Source organism: Uloborus diversus, chromosome 1 (assembly GCF_026930045.1).
Source record: "Uloborus diversus isolate 005 chromosome 1, Udiv.v.3.1, whole genome shotgun sequence".
Lineage (NCBI taxonomy): Eukaryota > Metazoa > Arthropoda > Arachnida > Araneae > Uloboridae > Uloborus > Uloborus diversus.
In genome coordinates this window covers 129,353,774-129,370,979 of record NC_072731.1, presented here as the reverse complement: position 1 = coordinate 129,370,979, position 17,206 = coordinate 129,353,774, and the positions used below count along the sequence as shown (strand labels likewise).

General features: G+C 35.1%; 2 protein-coding genes across 2 annotated transcripts in view; both read left to right on the top strand.

Moving 5' to 3' along the window:
- The window catches only part of LOC129232115 (ecdysone receptor-like), a 255,668-nt gene extending 239,949 nt beyond the window's left edge, over positions 1-15,719 (top strand). Inside the window, exon 11 of the mRNA XM_054866357.1 lies at positions 12,361-15,719. The gene's annotated coding sequence lies outside the window, so the exon portion shown is untranslated. The remainder of the gene's footprint in view (positions 1-12,360) is intronic.
- Positions 697-12,363, top strand: LOC129234972 (ecdysone receptor-like). Its single transcript, XM_054868755.1, has 4 exons — positions 697-700; positions 1,507-1,661; positions 7,690-7,912; positions 9,154-12,363. The coding sequence occupies exons 1-4, from the start codon at positions 697-699 to the stop codon at positions 9,393-9,395; spliced, it is 624 nt and encodes a 207-aa protein (XP_054724730.1). The 3' UTR covers positions 9,396-12,363.
- Positions 15,720-17,206: the final 1,487 nt, after the last annotated feature.

The following is a 17,206-nucleotide window of genomic DNA, read 5'->3' as shown; positions in this document are numbered from 1 at the left end:
GCGCTTGAACTTTAAAAATTAATTTAAAAAAAAACTACTTATCGTATCGCAAAATATTTTCACCTATGGTGTTCATTCATGTTACTCTATCATATAAAAATAAAATTGAAAAAACGAAAACTTCCCTAATTTGTACGTCTAATTTGTAAATTTTTGGTATCCATGTTAAATTTCTTCAGCCAAAAAATAAATAGAAAATTTGATGAATCATTCATGTTATAATCAATTGTTGTTATTGGACTCTTGCCAAACATAACTTACTGCAGCTCAGGAATCTTTTCTCCTTGTTTCTGAACTGACTTTATGCCCGTCACAAGTCTCTTGATGTTGCGGGACTAAACATGTTTTGGTTCTGAACATAAGTTTCTTTTAGCTGTTTTTAGGCTCATACCTAAAAAGCGGGAACATTTAAATATCAAATCGGGAAAAATAAAAGATACATATTTATCAATTTTGAACAAATTACCAATATGGATTAGAATGAAATGACAATAATATATGAGCAAACTTCCCAATCGTGTCTTTATAAAATGAAAAAAAATTATGCAGTAAGTCTCAAATTTGCAACATAAATTGGAAATTTCATTGTAAATTTGTGTCTTTTCACATTGAACTTCACTGTACAACATTTGATGTGTATCATTAATGAATCTATCTTGGTTGTGTAGGATTAATATAAATTCAAAAGTGTGAGTAATGGGTAATAAAAGTTAATGTACTTATAGTATATGCATAAAAAGTGCATTGAAAGGCTTAGTCTCCTCGTAACTTGTGTTGTGACTTGAAAACATTTACAGTCAGTTGGAACTTATACATTTTAATCTAACGTTGTGGACAAATTTTGTACAATTCAAACGATTTCTTATGGAATTTTCAACTCTATTCTACATATTAAACCCATTGAGGGATTTAGGAACTTTAGACAGCATTTATGAACTTAGCCAGTACGTTTTAAAAACATAAAACGATAAACATTTAAGCATTTTCAAGACCTGAATTTTTTTAACATCCATTCAAGCATTTTGTAAAGGTCTAAAATCATGTTTTTTGGCTTGCATTTGAACTTATCTGAAGCTTCTATGAATTTGTTTGTGTATATTTAAATTTTTAAAGCTTGAAATGATTTTCCTAAACACATTTAATTACTTCCGACACTGGGTGTTTATAAAGTTTTTCTGAAGGTGTAAAATGTTTTTCTCGAGCATTGATTTAGGGTTATAATTTTTGATGAATAATAATTATGATTTCAAAGTTTGATTCATGAGTACCCTTGTGCTTAAAAATCGCGTTTTAGCTACGGAGGTTGAGTGAATCAAGTGTGTGTCATTGTTCGGAGCCTTTCAACTGAGTGGCAGTCAATTTTCTTGCCAAACCTGTAATCTTTTTTTGAAGCCTTTTTCTATTTTCCTTGGAATTCAAGCATTTTTTAAGGTTCAAACTTACTTTCCCTGCCAAACATTGTTCCTTAAATTTGGAATGATCATGTGGTTTGTTGTACCATTTCAGGCCTTCCCCTGGGTGACAGTGAAGAGGACAGTATGAAACGGTTCCAGCACATCACCGAGATCACCATCTTGACCGTCCAGCTCATCGTAGAGTTCTCCAAGAGGGTGCCCGGATTCGACACCCTGTCCAGGGAAGACCAGATCACGCTGCTCAAGGTGAGTATGCTGTCATCACTTGACAAATATTTGGTATCAAAAAAACCGCTTGCCAGACGTTTTGGTTTGACCGGAACATTTCTGATTTGATTAAATTCCGGTGTCCCGACCAGTTTACTTCATATCCCGGTAAAAAATAAATTTGGTCATGGATGACCAAAAAAGTCTTAAAGTGAAGGATTATTTAAGATAACTACTTTGTTATGTGTAGCATAGTCATGTAAAATTAATATGGGATTAACTTGAAAAAATTTTCAACAGAATTACAACCAGAAAATACTTCTAAAAAACATCCTAGCCAATGAAAGGAACATATAAATATTTTTCAAAATTTTATTCCTTATTCGAAGTGTTTCTTCTTACTAAGTAAATAATATAAATATAAACGTGTGAGAAATGAAATGTTTAAATTAATCTTTTTATGGTCATTTATTATTACTCCTGGTTTAGGTTCATAATTACTAACAATTTTTTCATAGCATTGGGACTGAACTACCCTCTAAAACACTCTAAAATCCAGCCAAGGGTGTGTATACTCATTTGAATTACAGGGTTGGCATGGTTTTTACCACCTGTGGTATTGACCGGTTCTTACCGCCCTCGGAAAAACCTGTTTCCCCATGGTTTTTACCATCTAAGAGGGAAAAAAAAAATCCTTGGTATGTTTTGTTGTTTTTGTCATTTCTGTGCACATGTTTTTAAAAGTAAATTATGGTTAAAACTGTTCATGTTTAAGGTTGTAAACATGGGCAGTTCCCATTTTTATTTAAATTAAAATCAATTTTCAGTGACAGTGATCATTCATTACAAAATATTACTTAATTTACAACAGCACTTCCTCCCCTCCCCCCTTTAAAATGAGTTTTGAACTCGTTGTGGGGGGAGCAGGTTATAAATAAAAAAGGCAGCACCTTTTTACTTAGTGATAATGAAATGTAAATTTTAAATTGTTAACGGGATTTTGCATGCAAACGATTTGATAATTTTAAGAAAAAACTGGTTCTAAAACAATTTGTATCGATATTTTTCAAAATAATGTATAATGAAGAATAAATAAAAATGTTTGCTAACTTTTGGAAAAAACAAACAAAAAAATGTTCTTATGACTTGATAATATTTATATTTTTAAATAAATATTACATATATTATACATTATAAATACGTTATTATAAAACTTTTCATGTTAAAAAATACTAATTTTTTCTGTAATTTTATTCAGACATTTTCAAAAAATATAATCTTTAAGCTAATTTATGCATCAAAATGAATGAAATCCCTTTTTTACTTCTAAGGTAAATTTATAAAACAGAAGGAAAAAAAGTCATGAATTTACCAATCTAATCAAACAAAAGAAAAGAGATATATTTACCAATCTAAATCTTTGTGTCCTTGTGATATTTTTATTCTTGTTATTTGGCAACAATTGTATTCATATTTCTCATTGGCAACACTTTGAACTTTAATTTAAATTAGGATTCAAACTACGATCATTGTAAGATGTAGTAGCAGTTTATAGTCATTAAAAGCTAAGTTTTCGTGTTTTATCTTTAAGTAATAAAATTAGTACAATTTTAATAACTATAAATATTATCTTGACTGATCTCTACCTGAATTATGGAGCAGCTCCTTAAACCTGAAAGGTTTGATATAGATCCAACGTACGCAAACGCAGAAGCTAAATGAATCCACTGGAAAAAAAACGTTTACGAATTTTTTAGAAGGTACCACAACAATTCAAGAATATAACAAGCTACCACTACTGTGCAATTACGTGAGTGCAAATATTTACCTATTCATAAATGACTGTACGACTTATGCGCAAGCTATAGCAACTCTTGACTCTATTTTCATAAAAAAACGGAATATTCATATTCGCTAGGACATTGTTTGTCGAAGCGAAATCAACAAAATGGGGAGATGGTCGGTGAATTTTTACAATCTCTAAACCAGTTAAGCAAAGATTGTGAATTTACAGACATAACAGCAGATGATTATCGCAAAGAATATATCAGATGTGCGTTCATTCGTGGATTAAGATGTCCTAGAATCCGCCAACGTCTTCTTGAAAACACTTCAATGACTCTTGATCAAGCTTTCGAGCAAGCCAGAACCCTCGAATTAGCGAAAGTGCATGCTGCTTCATATACTGGAAGTTCTGAGCAGCCACTCTCTGCTGCTGTGAAAGACAACAATTTTTCGGAAGAAGATGTATCACCTGCGGCATATGTCTCCAAATCCTCTAGATGCTTTTTCTGTGGAAATGATATACATTTAAGAACTTTGTGTCCAGCCCATGACGCAATTTGTAGAAAATGTGGCAAGAAAGGACATTATCAACGTGTTTGTAAGTCTAAGTCATCAAGAAACTCATCAAATACTACAGCATCTTCAAACACTCTTGCATCAATTTCGGGAGCAATTCACTGCCTTCAAAAATCAATAGTTAAGGCTTCGATGAACGATATTCGACTAAATGCATTAATCAACACAGGGAGCTCCATGAGTTTCCTTAACAAGAAATATGTATCTAAATGCAATGCGAAGATTGAACCATATTCTGGGAAAATATCTATGGCCAATTCTTCAATGGTCGCTGAAGTAATGAGTTGTTGTAAAGTAAACTTAAAAATTGATCGCTTCACTTATCCAGACGTGGAATTGCTAATCATGAAAGATTTTTGTAGTGATATATTAATAGGTCATGATATCCTGAAAGGACATTCATCAGTAGAAACAGAGTATTTGAGGGTAACATGCCTCCATTAACAATCTGCTCTTTGGCTGTAGCGCAAGTTACACCAGTTTCTTTGTTTTCCAATTTAAACCCAGCTTGCAAACCAGTAACAACTAAATCAAGACGACAAATTAATGAGGACTATCATTTCATGCAGATGGAAATCCAGAAACTTCTCAAAGAAGGGATCATTGAACCGAGCAATCCAACATGGAGAGCTCAGGCTTTTGTTATTAGAGGAGACAATCACAAGCCCAGGATGGTTGTAGACTACTCGCAAACAATTAATAAATATACATTACTAGACGCTTATCCTCTTCCTAAGATAGAAGAAATAATTTTAAAAATTTCTAAAAAAAAAGTGTTTAGTAAAATTGATTTGCGAAGTGCTTACCACCAAATTCCAATTCTTGATAGCGAAAAGCATTACACCGCTTTCGAAGGATGTGGGAAATTGTACCAATTTTTGAGAGTTCCATTTGGAGTGACCAATGGTGTAGCTTGCTTCCAAAGAGTGATCGATAAGATTGTTGAGGATGAAGAACTTAGTTTGACATATCCATTTATTGATGATGTGACTGTTTGTGGAAAAGATCAGAAAGAACATGATAATAACTTACAGAAATTTCTGACTGTGGCGAAGAAATATAATTTGACTCTAAATGAAGAAAAATGTACGTTTTCGACAAATTCGGCACAATTACTGGGATACATTTTGTTAGTGACGGCCAAATTAAACCGGATCCAGATCGTCTGAAACCGTTGATGGAAATGCCTCCTCCCGAAGACTCTTCTGCGTTGCAGGGTGCTTTGGGTATGTTCGCCCATTATCGTAGATGGATAAATGGCTTTTCAGCAAAGATACGCCCTCTGCTAGGAAAGAAACAATTTCCTCTCTCAGGTGAAGCGATATTGGCATTTAATTCACTTAAAAATGATGTAGCCAATGCTATGTTGGCTGCAATAAAGGACAACATACCTTTCAGGGTTGAAACAGATGCTTCGGACTTTGCCATAGGTGCCACTCTAAGTCAAGCTGGCTGACCTGTTGCCTTTTTCTCAAGAACCTTAAGCTCATCGGAACTAAAACATTCTTCTCCTGAGAAAGAGGCGTATGCAATTGTTGAATCTCTTCGTCATTGGCGACATTTCTTGATGGGAAAACATTTTGAAGTTTTTACCGATCAACAAGCAGACTCATTTGTGTTTGATCAACGACACAGTAGCAAAATTAAAAATGAGAAATTAATTCGCTGGAGACTTGAACTCGCGAGTTTCAAGTTTGACACTATATATCGTCCTGGAAAACAAAATGTAATTGCTGATACTTTATCACGTATAGCTGGTGCTTTAACTCCTAGCATAGATTTATGTGATATGCACAACTCTCTTTGTCATCCAGGGGTGACACGAATGTATCACTGGGTTCGCTGCAAGAATCTTCCTTTTTCTTTAGAGGATGTAAGAAATAACGAATTCTTGCTTGATTTGCAATGAGTTAAAACCCAGATTTGTTAAAAATTCGGGAACCTTGTAAAAGCTACGTCCCCATTTGAAATATTGAACCTTGATTTTAAAGGACCTCTTCCTAGTGTTTCAAGAAATCTTTACATCTTAACAATTGTATATGAATTCTCCAGATTTCCATTCGCTATTCCTTGCAGTGATATTTCCGCATCTACCGTAATACAGAATTTGAAGAATATTTTCTCCATTTTTGGAATGCCATCATTCATTCACTCCGATAGAGGATCAGCTTTTTAAGTCTCATGAGTTAAAACTGTTCCTAACATCTCATGGTATAGCCACAAGTCGAACTACTCCTTATAACCCGGCGGGAAATGGACAGGTGGAGCGCTACAATGGAATAATCTGGAAAACTATTCAATTTGCCTTAAGATCTAATAATATGAGAACCGAACAGTGGGAAAGTGTTGTTCAACCCGCTCTTCATTCTATTCACTCCTTACTTTGCACGGCCACCAATGCCACACCTCATGAGAGAATGTTCTCCCACCCTAGGAGATCACATAATGGTTCATCCATTCCCACTTGGCTTACTCAACCTGGTCCAATTCTAATGAAGAATCATGTATGCACAAACAAGCACGAACCACTAGTCCAAGAAGTTGAACTAATTGAAGCTAACCCAGATTATGCTCATGTAAAGCTTGCGGATGGAAGGGAGACAACTGTTTCGATTAGACATCTAGCTCTAAGAGGAGAAAACATCAGGCTTTCTGATAGCCAAGTAAATACTGAAGAAAACGAAGTAATCAATTCAGATTCGCCGCCAACTCACACAGACCCTGTCATCAATTCAGAAGATTTGGCAGAAAAGAACTTGGATGTTACACCATTTCGTCCTACTCACCAAAGACGACCTCCTACTTACCTAAAGGACTGCATTCTGAACTAAGCTATAAGAATCGAAATTTTATGGGGGGGGGGGTGAATGTGATATTTTTATTCTTGTTATTTGGCAACAATTGTATTCATATTTCTCATTGGCAACACTTTGAACTTTAATTTAAATTAGGATTCAAACTACGATCATTGTAAGATGTAGTAGCAGTTTATAGTTATTAAAAGCTAAGTTTTCGTGTCTTATCTTTAAGTAATAAAATTAGTACAGTCCTTTTAACAGTCTGTAGCAAAATCCGTTTTTTGTGTGCCTGTAGTGTGAGTTACAATAAGATTGTGATCTACATTGATGTAATACACGTTACACAAATTATTTTATTTCAAATTAATATTTCTTACTGACAAACTTTGAAAATGTATTGGAACTATCAATTTAAGTTTTTAATAGCACAAAATTTGTCCCATGCCCTTCCCAAAAAATTTTGAAAAAGAAAAAAAAATCTAAGTCTGAAATTCATAAGATAGCTGTCATCTTATTACTTGCCCAATGACCCAACGGTTTTTTTCTAGTATGCAATAAATATATTTATACAAAATAATAAACGATTAAAAACTACAATATATGTAAAAGTTTATTGGTAAAAATAATAAATCACTGCCTGCCAGCAAATGAACAAGGGCTAATAGAATTTCCTAAGATTTTACCACTGTTTTTACTGGTAAAAACCTAGATTTTCCCATGTTCTGGTAAAAACCAGTTTTTTCTCATTAAAAACCCAACCCTGTTTGAATACCTGCACCACTGGCGGAGGGTGGCTTCTGATGTCCCGGTTGAACATACACACTTCAAATATCTGGCAATCCTTCTAATAAATTAACTAGTGGGAAAAAATGCACAGAAATATTATAAGCATAACTCTTTTATTGCAGGCGTGTTCAAGCGAGGTGATGATGCTTCGGACGGCCCGCAAGTATGACATGAACACGGACTCAATTGTGTTCGCCAACAACCAGCCCTACACGCGGGAGAACTACCGCAGCGCCTGCATGGGTGACTCTGCCGACTCCATCTTCCACTTCTGTCGCAACATGTGCGTCCTCAAAGTTGACAACGCAGAGTACGCACTCCTCACGGCCATCGTCATCTTCTCCGGTGAGTTTCCCTCATGAGTAGGTTACTTGCTTGTGCTTTTGAACCCAGTTGATGCCGTAAATCTAGAGTAACTAGAGACGACTCCGTAGCAGCAGACGGACTGAATTAGACAGGCCAAAGCGCAACCTACCGAAAATGAAACTTCAACCACTGATGTACAGTGTTCGGCAAAATTTTGCGGTTTCTCGCATGCTCTTTTCCGGCGCTTGGAAGTCGATTCAGTTGCCCTTGGAACCGGTTTCTTGCTGCGTAACTAGTAAATACTATATATCTATGGTTGGTACCTCTTGATATCATTTTTAATCGCAAGTAAGCTTTTCAAATTTCTAAATATCAATTTTGGTATGTTGTTGTCCCACCTGAACAATTTTACTCAAAAAGGAAGCTTCTACACATGGTGTTTTGCTGTTATTAAAATGGCAAAGTGCGTTAAATCTATGAATTTGCGATTCTGCGACCTAAAATGAAACCATACTGTGTTTCACAATTTAACATCCTTACTCATTATTTCAATACTTTCCATGCTATTTACCTATGACTAATTGAATCTGAATGCTGGTTAAGTCTCAAACCTGTCGGGCACTAAAACTGATTAGTGTTGTGAATTGTGAAGTTTGTTTCTGTCTTGTGAATGAAGGAGAGTGTTTGTCAGTCGAAAAGATTGGAGTGTGATCAATGTAGCAAATAGTTATGCATTTGCTTGTGTTGGCAAGTTTCAATTTAACATGCGAGTACAAGTTCATCATGTGAAATACCAATTTTGTTCAGTTTAAAAGGCATCACAATTTTTACGCAGCATGAATCTTTTTTTTTTTTCTGAAATCCTGTGCCCCAAAGAGGGTTTCTTTTTTTTCCTCTTAAATTTAATCAGTTTTCTGTTGCATACTTGCTGATTTTTTTGCCCAAATCAGTAAACAGTGAATTTGCATTGAGCACTGCTTGTGCCTGAAGCCCTAGATTGCAGCTTAAGTAAAGACGTGTCTGCCATCTTAGGGCTAAATGGCTCTTTCTTCCCATGTCTGCTATAATGAAGTAGCTTGTTTTGCTTCTTGGTTGTGCATTAACATAGAATTATCAAGAAATCACTATTAAGAAGCAAAACGCGCTGCTTTACCATAGTAGACATAGGAAGAAGGCATCGTTTAGACCCAAGATGGTGGACATGTCACTACTTTATTTTACGATACAGTGTTTTATTTGTACTGTGTTCTGACGCTGTTTTCTTTTTGTGTGCATTGCAGAGAGGCCGTGCCTTCTGGAGCCAAAGAAAGTGGAGAAGATCCAGGAGTTCTACATCGAGACTCTGCGGGCGTACATCGTTACCAATAGGCCGCCAGGAAAGAACTATTTTGCTCGTCTGCTTTCTACGCTGGTCGAGCTTCGTACGCTGGGCAACATGAACTCCGAACTGTGCTTCAGCCTCAAGGTCCAGAACAAGAAGCTCCCAGCTTTCCTCGAAGAGATCTGGGATATCCAGCAGTAGCCAGCCATTCCACAGGTTGTGATCGTCAGCTCCCAGTGGCTCTCAGCGCACAAATTCGGCCACGGACTCTTCTCTTGGGAGCTGTCTTCTATATTTTTGTAAAAAACAAACTTTACGGAGCACGTGCAGTAAACGGATTCTTCGCCAGAATCGAAGAGGAGCCTCTATGTACCTGTTCAGTGACTCGTTTTCTTCATCCCTCCTTGTATTATATCATTTGTGTTTCTGGAAAACATGAATTCCCCCTTCCCCCACGGTTGTAACTAGTTTCACATGACGACAATGAGAGCCTGCCCCCCCCCCCCCTTTATGGTCAGTACTGCTCAAAACAAATTTTGCATCAATCTCTTGCCGGTCAGCCATCTCCGATTTGGTTTTCTAAATTTGTTCATGAACGCAATATCTTTATGAACACTTATTACGATTTAATTGATGCAGCTGATATTTCCTTAATAGAAAGAGAACTATGGAGCCAAGATGATCGATCACAAGCAAATACCTAATACAAGAGTTGGCCTACGTTGACTAGATCATCTTGTCGATGGCTCGACTGTGCAACTTGGATACTCGGGGTTGAATCAAAATTTGTTTTGAGCCGCTACATTCTTGTTACGCGAAATGCTGTTATCGGTGTCAATGTTTATTTAATAATAGATTTTAAAATGTGTTTAAAAGGTGCCACATTTTATCACGAAAAGAATTATTCTGGGACCAGAGAAAAAAGATTGTTGAAATATTTGCTCGAATGTATCCTATCGGGATGAAATATAAATTTTATCGCTAGATTTTCCTAATTGTACAAAAAGAAACCCTAAAGAACATTTAATACTAAAAATGTATTTAACTATTTGTAATTATGTGTTGTTGGTTAATGGAATAGTTACTTGTAAATATGCCACACATCTCACGAAATTCACGTTCACATGTGTACAAATGTATTCCTTTCATGAACTAATTACGGTACAAACGCGTCTGAATATGAATTCATGTTTTTTTTTGCATAAAATGTTTTATTTTTTCATCATCTTTTGTTATTGGAAATGAATATCATTAAGGGCCGTGTTCAGTTTTTTAAAATTGAATAATTATAATCGAACATAGCTTAGCATTATTTGACTTCAGTGGAGTGAAATCTAGATAGCGGCTGTTGTGATGGAACGAAATCGTAATAAGGGGGGAGCGGGTGCTATTCTTATTTTCTGGCGTTTGTATTTGTAAAACAAGTAAATTCCTAATCTTTAAATGAAAGTAGATTTTTGCAGACGGAATGCAAGATGCAAAATGAAACGTTTGCTTCCATTTCTTTCAGTCGCTAACGTCCGATTTCCTCTATTCGGTGAAAATCAGTATCCCTAAAGCAGCTGAAATTTAAGTCAAACTATTTCTATTCCGTCAAGTTTCACTTCTGCCTGCTTATTCTGAAATCTCATCATCCAGGAAAATTATTTCTCACATGTTAATAGTCCCATTTTTTCTATGAATTTCGACAAGTCCACCCTTTTTAAGGTTGTGAGACTTATACTTCCTACCTAATTAATCAACTTTTAAATGTCCATAGTAGTCAGCTGTTTTACTGCATCTGATGATGTAGTATATTAGTGAGACTGGGAAGTAAATTTACCACTAAATACAAATAACGCGGAAAGCGTGCCTCCCTCGCCCTGTCCCCATATAAAAAAAAAAGTTGATAAAAATCAAATTTTTCCTTAATGACTGAAATCAATTTGTTTTCAGAAGTAATATGAATTTTTAAAACAATACTAACCTAACCTCAAATAGAAAAAAATTGTCATTTTAAAAGTTAAAATACTTATGAATCCCAGGAAAACAAGTGAAATAATCTTCAACTGGTCGTAGAATTAAATGTATTGCAGTTATTACGAACCGAGAGCAATCTCGTGTACATATTATGTGTATATACTGCTGACACTATAGCGGATCACTTAGGCCAATTTTACAAAAAAGAAAGAAAAGGGGAGTTGGTATTTATCAAAAGGACAGCAGTAAGATTCCTGGTGCAAGTCCTCCAGTCCCTGGCAAATAAAATCCAAATGAAATAGTTCAGAATAAAATGGCGTCTTGCTCAAAGCTTAGCCGCTTTTCATTCGAAGGGAGTGGGAAAAAAAGCACTCACTGCCACAAAATATGTTGATGCAGTTTGGTCCATCTGTTTCGAATCTCATACGGATTCCACACCCCAAGCAAAAGGTGCTAAACTCTTCTGGCTGAAATTTTGGTGCTTTCTGGAAACCCATTCTCAAACGGGGGTTGAAGTTATGCAGCATTCTATCATATTCCCTAAACTTTTTTACTCCAAAAGAGTGCAGCATTTCCACACTTACCATCCTCTTCCTAGATTTCCAATTTTAACTTATAATTTGCGTTGCCAAAAATTGACTTATAAATGCAACATATTCGCGTAGAAATTGCATCAAGTTCAAGTAATTTATTTGTTTTTTCCCCCGCTATAATTAGTTTAAAGAGACCTTTTCTGTAACATTAAAATTTGATAATAATAAAACATACCAGCTGTGATTTCCGCATTGACTGGAAAACTCATAAACAAGCTTGTAACTGAAAATTCATTCTTTTTCTCGTCAAAATATGTTTAAATAAAAATTGTTCGGTATTTATTTGAAACAAATTTACTAAAGCTATATTAGCTGTGGCATTGGCCTCCACAGTATAGCAGCTCGTGCTTGGTTCCTCAATTTTGATCATGCTCTGAAATCAGTAAGAGATCATATATGTTTGTCATTAAACAAGTAATATTTGATCCATTCTCAATTATAACATCAAGGGCAAAAAAAAATTGTTTTACTCAGTAAAAAAATCGTGTGGATACATATTTCTCTGAAAACCAAATTGCTGGTAACTTCAAACCCTACTCATAGAATGAATGCGTTAAGGGGCCTTATCATTTACGGCACATAAGGATTTCTTAACCTTTAGTGTGTGGTGTCAGGGTGAATGCTCCTCCCTCATCTTTTTCGGCAATAATACACTAAGAGAAACTTTGAATTCTATCCTATGGATACCTCATTCAAACCATTGAGTAAAGAAGAGAGGCTCTGACATTGGTGGGCTCTAAAGGCAGCTCGCAACGTTCGACCCGTGTAATAATTAACTACTCACCCAAGATGTTTCGCGCAGGGTTTCAACCGCACAGCATTATCAGCACTAAATAAGAAAATCAGCTAAATTGCGTAGAACACCATTCTTTCACATACGGAACCACGCAGAAATCAGCTTACGATTCTGTAATATTTTCAAACTTGACTGTCAGTATTTATTTACACAATGTTTATCCTGCGATCTTGACAAGTTTATACTAAAGCCCTGTATCAGAGTTTAAAGGTAGCGACAACTCCGCCATCTTGGGGCTAAATGCATTTTTTCCCCCATGTTCGCCGGGATGAAATAGCGTGTTTTGCTTTTTGATTGTGATTTCTTATTGACTTCATGTCAAACTACAGTCAAGAAACACTACAATCTAGAATCAAAACACCCTACTTCATTATAGCAGGCATAGGAAGAAAGCGACCTTTAGCCCCAAGATGGCGGGTGTGTTGCTACTTAAGCTAGAGTTTTAGTTAACAGCAACATAAAGAAATCTCAATTTCCAACGTCTCATAAAGCAACATATATTCATTTAAGACCCCCTACGCAGTGTGATGAGCCTCTACTTGTTACTCCATGCATAGTTGCTAGCTAGAATTATTTAACATGTAAATGTCATTCTTTAAATTCTCACGAGGAATTAGAGTTGCACATTAACTTTTTAGTGAAGTGAACTCTCAATAAAATCAAATTCATAAAATCCAAAGCAGGCTGGGAATGTTAAACTTGCAGCAACAGTTTTCTTCCCCCCCTTCCAAACCACCGCATGTGTGTGTGTGTGTGTGTAGAAAGTGATTGTGCATTTAATAAGCATATTACCTCAAGTGGCATAAAATATTCATCTGTTACGTTTTTCATGTTTGTACAAACGTTGTCATTTTATTAGCAAACAATACCAGATTTTAGGCTCAGTTGGAAACGTGTTTTTGTTGAATTTCCTCCGGTTATGGTTCATGTTAAAAATCCATTGTTTTAGATGAAATGAAAATATGTGAAATACATATTGCCTCTCCTCTTAGCATAAAGTAGTACTTAGCTGTACATTTAAAATACTTTCGTTTTTAATGAATTGTGGAATAAGAAGAGGAAAATGTAAAATGTATGCCGTCAACAACCGCAAGTTCCTTCCGTTGCTCTTATTGAACCTGATACGTCCTCTCGACTTGAAGAAGTTGATCCCCCACACGTGTCGGGCACACTCTTATCTTCTGCGTTTCGAAAATAAAAAGAATATTCTAAAACAAAATCTATGTTCAAATTTTTAAAGTTACTATTGTAAAAGTAGTTTTAATTGCAACTCATGGATTCACCCACACCCACTGTACTTTAGCCCAATGAACTACACAGCCCACGAAATCATTTCGCGAGGCTCTTAAAGTTGGGTACAAATATTAAGATATTAATTTATTGTATATTTGTGGCAAAATAGCAATAAACTGTTAAAAGGGAAAAACTATTGCACCATCCACTTCAAAACTTTAGTAATTGAAAGATTTTAGTGTTTTAAAAATTATCATAATAACTGAGTATTTGTGTTTATTTTAACTACTTAAAACTATAATGTTCTTGATTTGAATAAAAAAATTCCACAATAATATTGTCTTCTAGTAATGCATTAGAATAAACAGTCGTAGGGGTTCAAAAAAAAAAAAAAACATTTCGGGCAGCCTCTAGTTCACTTCTCTACCAGATGTTGACCCTCGAAAAGATTCTAGTGGGTACTAGAGGTGTAATCCACTCAAAAAACGCACTTTACTGATACAGCTACTTGACAGTGGCCCGGTTGTTGACAGCACTCTCTTTTTAAAAAACTCTTATCTTCCGTAATGAGCGCCAGGGATGGCTAAACACAGCACTCTGGGGCCTAATATTTATTATGTTACCGATTGGTAGCGCAACGATGTGATATTTGTTAATGGTACTTGATGCGCCTTACAAAGACTGTTACATGGTGATGGTTTTTATTTGTAATATAGCTTCTTCTCTCCCTTCCTCTACGAATTTTGAAAAAAGGATGGGGCACTGTCCCACTTTTTGGGTGCACGGGGAATGTGTATTATAGATGCATTGTACAAATACGTAGGATATTTATATTATGTATGACTTGCCCATATATATATATATATATATGTATTTATATATATGTATATATATGCGAGATGTGTCTGCGTATGTAGTCTGTGGAAGACTTTCGTTTGTTACAGCTCATGTCGAAGGATACATGTGACACTGCATAGCTCCCAATTACTACAGGTGGATCTGCAATTACTGTAATTAAAACTCGTTGTAGATTAGTTATTCCACCTTATATATGAAACATTTGAGTTTACTATTGAGAAATTTGACTTTGCTACTTTGCAATGTTTTTGCTATTGCGCTTGTGTACATTGTCCCCAGAACTTGAAATGAAAATATCTGAATGACAAATTTAAGAAAAAATAAAATGTAAAAGCTACATTTTCCCCCCTTTAGGTTTACTAGGAGACTTTTTATGTCTTGCACTATTATTTATGAATGATAATTCGATCTCCTAATAAATAGAAAATAATTTTCGCAATGTTTCCTAAAAACAGTAGACAAAATATCCAATCATCTTCGCATTTCGGAATGTTAAATGTTTAACAAAATAAACTACCTTAGTTATCCCTTGAATCCAAACTCTCTTCGATAATCCGTTTTTTTTTTTCTATGAAACATAGAATCGGCGTTAAGGATCGACTTGTCTGAGCGGCAGCTATGCAGTGAACAAAGGACTTCGTAAAGTGATGTATTTGTTGAACCCAGTGAAAAAGTTTCTTTTATCTCCTGTATGTCATGAAAGAAGTGTCCTTAACAGATTTTATCATGAAATCTTCAAAAGCAATGCTCGATGGGAGATCGATAGCGGTGGAGATTTGGATGAGCTATTGCCAAGTCGGCTTTTTCGAAGTAGATGCGCTCGCAGCAATAGAAATATGTAAAAACTACCCGACTTGACAATCTTTAATCCTAATGTCCCCGCGAAATGTAGATGCACCCTGCAGACGCTACGTTCAGTTCTTTTGTACTGTTTAGCCATCAGACTGTACATTTCATATGAGCACTGAGTTACTACCACTGTCTGAAAGTACGTAGATACACACGGTCGGGATGCTTATTATTGTACAGAAAATGGATGGATCTTACATTGTCTATATTTTTAAAAATTAAAATTGGCCAGATTTACTAAACACAGACTCTCTCTTTCTTTTACTCTACAACATGTCACTCATTCCAAACATACTGATTGCCAAATCTCAAAAAAGCTAAGTGATTTTAAAGGGACTTGGTGCCCAAAAATTAATGAAAAGATCGATTTATCTATTTTTGCTTAAAATGCAGTTTAACACCTTTAATTAACTCGGAAAAGTTTTGAAACGATCTGATAAATATCAGTATGATCAATGTCAGTTCAATAAAGCTATTGTCTGACTTTTTAAACAGGTTTAAAAGTTTAGTGTACATTTCCCATAATTAATATCAATAATATGGTTTGCATATATAACTTTAAATACTTATTTATTTCTTAGATAAAATATACTGGTAAAATAGATTTGAACTTATAAAATATCCAATTGTCCTGGAAAAAAAAAAAAACTTTTTTTTTCCCACCGCCACAAAATTTCTAATCAGTGGGGTATAAGCCATATTTCGTCTCCTCGAAGCTTTTTGGCCTCTAAGTAGCACAAGTTACGATCAATTAATGCAAAAAAAAAAACATAGCATCCGAACTAAGCCAACGCATGGTATTTAAGCTTGAAACAATTTGTTCTCAATTTTTTTTTTAAAGAACTTTTTCCAGAATTGAAAAATCCTTATATATTATTTCTGTAGCCTGTTTTTGGTTTCTACGCCAAATTTCCCTCAATTCTTGATCGATTTCTTTGATTTACGGCTTATTTTATAGCTTATGGTGCTGGCTACTGACGAAAAATAGACCCAAGGTCTGAAAATTGTTTCTTTTAGCCGAAAAACCTGTTTTAAAGAACCAGAATAAGGTTTTCGGTCAAACTTATAACTTTAATTTGCGCTATGACCGACAGAGCTGAGTAGCTTGATCGGCAGAGCGTTCTCTTCGTAACCAGAAGATTACGTGTTCGGGCCCACGTCCGAACAATCTGCAACAAAAGCATTAGAGAAATATCGCGCATTACATGAACGCTGAATTAAATGAATAACAACTATGAAGGAATAGAATAAATGAGAAGGAAATACTCCTTGCTGATATGAAAGCATTCAGTGATTTTGTGCTAAATTACTTCGAAATTGCACGTGTTTTTTTTTTTTTTTTGAAGCTTTGGCTCTGGAAAGAAAATTAAAGCATAATGTAAGCGAAAATATAAGTAACAGGTTTAAGATTTCAGACTACAATAGAATTGTTTTTGTTCAGAAAAAAAAATAATAAATCGTATATTGAAATATATATTCTTCTAATGAGTTTTTGACTCTTTGTACAAATAAATAAAATACTACCTCAATTTGAAGGATAAAATATATATATTTTTTTCTTCTTTTTGCTAAAAAACAAATAGCTTATCACATTTTTACTACATTCGAAAGCATAGTTCAATTTATTTTGTATTTTAACCGTGCTGTTAAATGATGAACACGTGCTGCCATCTAAGTTATAACGGTTTAAGCAGCCTGCGATAACAAATTGTAAAAATTTTCAA

What these genes read in the sequence shown, in the direction of transcription:
- LOC129234972 (XM_054868755.1), top strand. An exon ending in ACCAGATCACGCTGCTCAAG is followed by an intron (nt 1,662 to 7,689) that starts GTGAGTATGCTG and finishes CTTTTATTGCAG; the next exon opens with GCGTGTTCAAGCGAGGTGAT. An exon ending in GGCCATCGTCATCTTCTCCG is followed by an intron (nt 7,913 to 9,153) that starts GTGAGTTTCCCT and finishes TGTGCATTGCAG; the next exon opens with AGAGGCCGTGCCTTCTGGAG.